General features: G+C 53.0%; 1 protein-coding gene across 2 annotated transcripts; it reads right to left on the bottom strand.

Moving 5' to 3' along the window:
- Nucleotides 1–579: 579 nt before the first annotated feature.
- LOC135978861 (serine/threonine-protein kinase pim-1-like) lies at nucleotides 580–5918 on the bottom strand. 2 transcript variants are annotated; one of them, XM_065579598.1, is made up of 4 exons: nucleotides 5730–5918; nucleotides 5211–5577; nucleotides 1728–1904; nucleotides 581–1014 (listed from the first exon to the last, which is right to left on the bottom strand). In XM_065579598.1, exons 2-4 carry the CDS (start codon nucleotides 5554–5556, stop codon nucleotides 857–859), a joined length of 681 nt encoding a protein of 226 aa, XP_065435670.1. In that variant the 5' UTR covers nucleotides 5557–5577; nucleotides 5730–5918; the 3' UTR covers nucleotides 581–856. The 2 variants fall into 2 exon arrangements, with proteins under 2 accessions (XP_065435671.1, XP_065435670.1); XM_065579599.1 differs by lacking the exon at nucleotides 5730–5918 and having other exon boundaries at nucleotides 580–1014; nucleotides 5211–5571.
- Between the last annotated feature and the right edge of the window lie 463 nt (nucleotides 5919–6381).

The following is a 6381-nucleotide window of genomic DNA, read 5'->3' as shown; positions in this document are numbered from 1 at the left end:
TACAAGGCTTATCTGCCTTCTCTCAATGGGTCCATTGTATAGCTGATGGTCCTTAATGGGCCATCAAGCAGGCTAGGCAGAGCTAATCTCAACTTGTCTGGGATGTCACCCAGAAGCATAGCATAAGTTTGCCATACAGACAGTATAGAGCCAATATTCGCCATACAGACAGTATAGAGCCAATATTCATAACTTCAACTACAAAACTGATACACACATATAGACAGCACAATCATAACCAGTAAACCATAACCTTGTCCTAGACACCCCATTTGACCCCCTTTATACAAGATTTGGGTGCCACTACAGGACCTTGGTTGCAACAATGATCTATACGGTCCCAGTTTATGTCAATAACGTCACAGGGGGAGAAGCGGCGCCCGCGCTGCGGCCACTCGGAGGCTCTCAAACCTGGGAGGGAGGGGGAGATCCCAAGCGGCCGCGGTGCGGGCGCCGCTTCTTCCCCTCCCTCCCTCCCTCCTAGGCTTGAGAGCCTGGGGAGAGGAGGCAGGGCTGGGGATTTGGGGAAGGGGCGGAGTTGAGGCAGGGCCGGGGGTGGGGTAATTAAAGAACCTGGGGGGGGAGGGCGGCCAAAATTGTTTTTGCTTTGGGCGGCAAAAATCCTAGAGCCGGCCCTGCCCAGAAGACATCAAAAAAGTCTACTGGCAAGACATCAAGTAAGGCAGGACCTAATGAGTTCAAGACCAGTCCACCTGGGATGGATGGTAACCTCCAGCCTCTCAGAAGATTCTCCAGTTAGCTGAGCTCTGGAATGAGAGATGAATGTTCCCATGTCACAGGCAGACAGTCACTGGTGAGAGTTTTCTCTTTTACACCCAACGGATGAGAGGAGCTGCTATTTGCCAGACTCCTGAATTAGACTGTGCAGGTGGATCTCTGCTGTTTTCTGTGGCAAGAGGACATCTTGCATCCAAGAATGATTTAGAAGATCTTCAAAGGATGGTCTATCGGAGGGCCTCAAGGCCAGACACCATTTAATGAGGTGCTGGCACTCTGGGGAGAGAAAACAAGCAGTTAATGAGACTGCACTGCTGAGTAATGTCTGTGAAGCCTACAAGCCTCCCTATTTTAGCATCTGCAAGTCTGCTTTGGGATCTGCCTTTCTTGCTTCACAGGACAGATTACCATGGCTGTTGCTAGGTGTGGTTTCTGAGTTACTCCCCTCACCCTAGTACATGGGTGAACCAGCTCCCATCTTTGGAAGGAGACTCCGAAAATACACAAGGGAGCAAATTTGCAATGCAAGTCCATGAGCAGCCCATCCTCCCCTGCCATTCACACCCAGGCTAATAGCAAAAATCAACTTTCCCTTCCCAGTGAGATGATTAAACCTGAGAGCTACTCGGTTGGTTCAATATATTTTGTCATTTCCACTTTCTGTAAGACTGCTTCAGCAGCCAGCTGCAGTAGCCACATTAAAGACCCCAGCAAGTGGCAGGAGAGTGAAGTGCTGAAGTGAACTACCACAGTGAGCTCTGAAGCAGCTGTCTAAGGCAGAGAAGACAGCGGGGTCCCCAGCACTTTGCTGGGATTCAATAGCATTAAACATCTCATTGAGTTTAAGACAAGAAGGGACCACTGGATCACTGGTTGCATGAAATGATGGTAATGCACTTCTATGGCATCATATTATCGCTTTGTCAGTGTGGCATTCAGGCTAAGCAGTTGTTTGCCCAACTCTAACACAACAAAGTAGAGTGGCTCACCTGGAGAGACCCTCTGTCGGAAGTAGACCTGGCCCCTAACAATCTCCTCATCATGTTCAAAGGGGATATCCCCGCAGACCATGTCATACAACAGGACCCCCAGAGACCAGACTGCTGCTGACCTGCCGTGATACCGGTGATAGCGGATCCATTCCGGGGGGCTGTACACTCTGGTCCCTGTAGAGAAGATTAGAGGATCATGGTTAGCAGAAATATTTCATATTTTCTTCTAAGCAGAGGAAATCAGAGCAACCAGTTATTCATTATTTTTTTCAGGTGTTATCAAGGTGCTTTTTAAGAGACCAAGTTAGGAACTTCAGCCCAAAATTTAGGTTGCAATATCTTAATATTGTTTAAACTTTCAGCCCAGTTTGATTGGGATTTAAACCCCCAGTAGTTTTACCAATTGCAGTGTTGCACTAGGGCATAGACTACAAGTGAAACAGAACCAAATGGTAGGGTTACCATATTTCAACAATCAAAAAAGAGGACGGGAAGAGCCCCGCCCTAGCCCCGCCCCCGTCCTGCCCTAGCCCCGCCCCTGCCCCTTCCACTCCCTCCCACTTCCTGCCCCCTCAGAACCCCCAACCCTCCCCCCCACGCCTTGTCCCCTGACTGCCCTCTCCTGGGACCCCTGCCCCTAACTGCCCCCCAGGACTCCACCCCCTACCTAAGCCTCCCTGCTCCTTGTCCCCTGACTGCCCCCTCCTGAGACCTTCCCCACATCCTAACTGGCCCCCTAGGACCCTACCACCCTACCTGTCCCCTGACTGCCCCAACCCTTATCCACACCCCCACCCCCTGACAGCCCCCTCCCAGAACTCCTGACCCATCTAAACCCCTCTGCTCCCTGTCCCCTGACTGCTCCGATCCCTCTCCCCACCCCTGCCACCTGACAGCCCCCCCAGAACTCCCAAACACCCCCCCCGCTCCTTGTCCCCTGACTGCCCCCTCCTGAGACCTTCCCCACATCCTAACTGGCCCCCTAGGACCCTACCACCCTACCTGTCCCCTGACTGCCCCAACCCTTATCCACACCCCCACCCCCTGACAGCCCCCTCCCAGAACTCCTGACCCATCTAAACCCCTCTGCTCCCTGTCCCCTGACTGCTCCGATCCCTCTCCCCACCCCTGCCACCTGACAGCCCCCCCAGAACTCCCAAACACCCCCCCCGCTCCTTGTCCCCTGACTGCCCCCTCCTGAGACCCCCCCCACCTGTACTCTGCCCAAAACCTTACACCCCCAACCCCCAGACAGCACCCCCCGAACTCCTGACCCATCCAACCCTCCCCCTGCTCCCTGTCTCTTGACTATCCCCCCAGAACCTCCCTGCCGCTTCTCTGACCCCCTGACCCCCTTATTGTGCTGCAGAGCGGCGCACTTGACAGCGGGGGAGGGGAGCAGGGTCGGAGCTCCAGACTGCTGGAGGCCGTGATCTGCCAATGCAGGGAGGGAGGGGGAGAGAGAGGAGGGGAGTGGTGTCAAGTTGCAGGAGAGAGGAGGGGGTAGTGGAGGAGGGGCTCTGGCTGCCGGAGCCCCGTGCGAGTGGCACGATCCGGCTGGCTGCCCTGTAAGCCGTGCGTGCTCTGCACGGGGGGAAATCCGGACATTGACAAATTCCCCCCGGACGCTATTTTTAACTGAAAAAAGCCGGACATGTCCGGGGGAATCCGGACGAATGGTAACCCTACCAAATGGAGTGCAAATAAACATGGTTTCCAGCTGCAATACAAGCCACAATAAGTAACAGGTTTCTTAAGGCCACTGTTATCCTGACTTTATCGCTGTCAATATAACCATTTCTCACTGAGGTAAAGAGAGAGGCAGCTTGCAGATGCTTCAGTCCATGGTGACCCAGTGCAGATGGAGCATTTGGGGAGGGGCTGAGGCCTTGTCTATTGCACTACAAGGAACCCTGACAACCTTTAGTCCTTTCTACATAAAAGGGTTTCCTTGCTTAACCCAAAGAAGGGCAGATACCTTGAAGAGTTTATTCCTTTTTTGGCACTGACGACTGTTGAGTCAGCCAGGTATAAAGCCAGCCTACTCCAAAACTGTGGACAAAGGTTTGTTGTACAACATCAAGGGAGTTAGTACAATTGGGCGTGTGATAATTATGCTTGGAACTCAGATTCCACCCTGCTTCTGGCCTCTGCAGATGCTTACGCCCTTTGCCTTTGTTGTATTTGATCTCTTCCCTTCTGGCAGGAAGAGGAGACTGAGGTCAGAGCTCAGTCTGGTTCCTAGCCACGTGACTGTTGTTTACAAACTTTGGGTTGTAAAAAATAACCTGATCTGCCACCAGGGGGCACCAGTAGCTTGGGAAGTTCCGCAGAAGAGAAGGTGCAAACCCATCCCTTGTCATCAACCGTTAAATTAAAAACAAAAAATGCAGCCCGGCAGAAGCAAAACAAACCCTCAACAACAAACTGTGATTTTTTTTTTTTTTTTTGAAACTCAACGGCCCTACCCTGAATATGCCTTCCCGGTCAGAAAGAATGTCTGCCGCCAGCAGCACAAGGCAGCTCTGGTTATTTGTCCCCCACACAGATCCCTGCACCCCTGCTCCAAGGTCAAACACTCCTCCCTGGGTCTGCAGCTCCCCCCTCCCCAAAGATTTGACTCAGGTGCCTTTGGGCAGCAGAGGAAAGGGAGCCAGCTGTAAGCAGATCTCCCGCAGATCCTATTTTACAACATTCATCCCGTGACAAAACACAACTTTCCAATGAAATGAATAATTTAGCGAGATGGTGGAGACAGCAGCTTCTCCTCTTGATCCACTCCCCACACTGGATGTCCATCCAGCCTCACAGAAAGAAACTGTACAAGAGCCCTCTTCTTTATCCTTGGGGCGGTGGGGGCAAAACATCCCCTCCCCCTGCATTCTAGCTGCTAGATTAGGTTAGGATCCAGCATCTAAGCAGCCATGGCTGCAGACAGGTTTAACTCAATCTTTCCCCATCTATGAGGTGAGGCAGATCCTGTTTGCACCACCCCAGGAGGGTGGAATACCAGCCAGATCCCTCCTGAAATGCTACAAATACGATGGACCTAGAGAAAACCAAACCATTGGAACCAGAGTCCAACTTTCTCCTCTCATTGCTAACAGGGACTCCAAAGATTGATGCTGGTGAGTTCACACCCAATTTCTGCCCTGTGCCTCCCCCGCCCCCGCTGCCCCCTGTGTGACATGGGCAGCTACCACCAGTGCCTGCGGTTAACACCCAACAAAAGGGCAAACACATTTGTGAAATGCTTTTTGGATACAAGGCAGGGAGGAAAACCCCAATGGTATCAAAGCTGCAGATCATACAACAGTATATTTAGCAAATGACAATGGCAGGGAGAGGAGGGAACAAAACATTCCCTGGCTGGGAAGTTACTGAACGTTTACAGGCAGGAACAACCCATTTCAGAGAGGAATTTCCCTGGCTTCCCTCCCTACGCAGATAAAATAGAAGGGGATGGAAATAGACACTCACCATCAAAATCAGTGTACATTGTGTCCTTGAGTAATGCCCCAGACCCCAAATCTATCAGTTTCAGTTCCCCGCTGTTCAGATCAATCAGGATGTTCTCGTCCTTGATATCCCGGTGCAATACCCCACAGCTATGACAGTGCCGAACCGCCTCCAGGACCTGGCGGAAAAAGCTGCGGGCCAGCTCCTCAGGGAGAGCACCCCGCTCCGTGATGAAGTCAAACAGGTCCTGCACAGGATCCGGTCGCTCCAAAACCAAGACAAAGCTGTCCGGTCTCTGAAACCAGTCCAAGAGCCGAATGACCCCGCGGAAGCCTGAGCCCACTTTCTTCAGGAGCAGGATCTCCATGGGCACTCTGCTCCCGCCAGGCTGCACAGAGAGAGAAAGGAGATCTCCATCAGAGGCAGGCAAATCGACCCACAAAGTCAAGAGCTACCTACGACACCGGCTGCAACCTTAACTACAGAGCCATGACCATGCAATGCAGAGCCACAGCAGATATTCCTGCCCTAGACACTTACCAGCTCTCCCCAGTCAGAAATCCAGTCCAGGGCCACGTGCTTGATGGCTACCTAGAACACAAACAGAACCAGACAGACAATCAGAATCAGGTCAGGCAACCCCAGAAAGAGGGGAGGCAAACAAGGGACCAATGGAAGGGATGCAAGATGGTGGTTATGCCAGGGCAAAGCAAAGGAGATGTAACTGGGTAAGGGACACAAAGGTGGAGATCAATAGAGCAGCGTGCATGGGGAGCGGGCTGCAGGGGTGGGGGTCACTGTCCAGGCTCTACTCACCGGGGCGCCGTCCGACAGGCGGGTGCCCGAGTAGACAGAACCAAAGCCACCACTGCCCAGCAGTGAGCCCACCTGGTACAGCTTCTCCAGGGGCTCCTTGTCCTTCCCTGCAGGCAGAGAGACACAGACACCAGGATCAGAACCAGCTGTGTCCTCAAAAGACCCGGCCAACCCTCCAAACCACAGCAACCCCACATCCCTCCTCAGAACGACCTCCCTCCCCGAACTGAACCAGCCTCACATCCCTCCCCAGATCAAACTGGATCAGACCCCCCAGCCCTCCTCAGACCAAACCCCCCAAACCGGACCAGACCCACATCCCTCCCCCGAACCGGACTCCTCTCTGAACCTACCCCTCTCGAACCGAACCTCCCCA

Source organism: Chrysemys picta, unplaced genomic scaffold, assembly GCF_011386835.1.
Source record: "Chrysemys picta bellii isolate R12L10 unplaced genomic scaffold, ASM1138683v2 scaf488, whole genome shotgun sequence".
Lineage (NCBI taxonomy): Eukaryota > Metazoa > Chordata > Testudines > Emydidae > Chrysemys > Chrysemys picta.
This window is presented reverse-complemented; position numbering and strand designations above follow the sequence as displayed.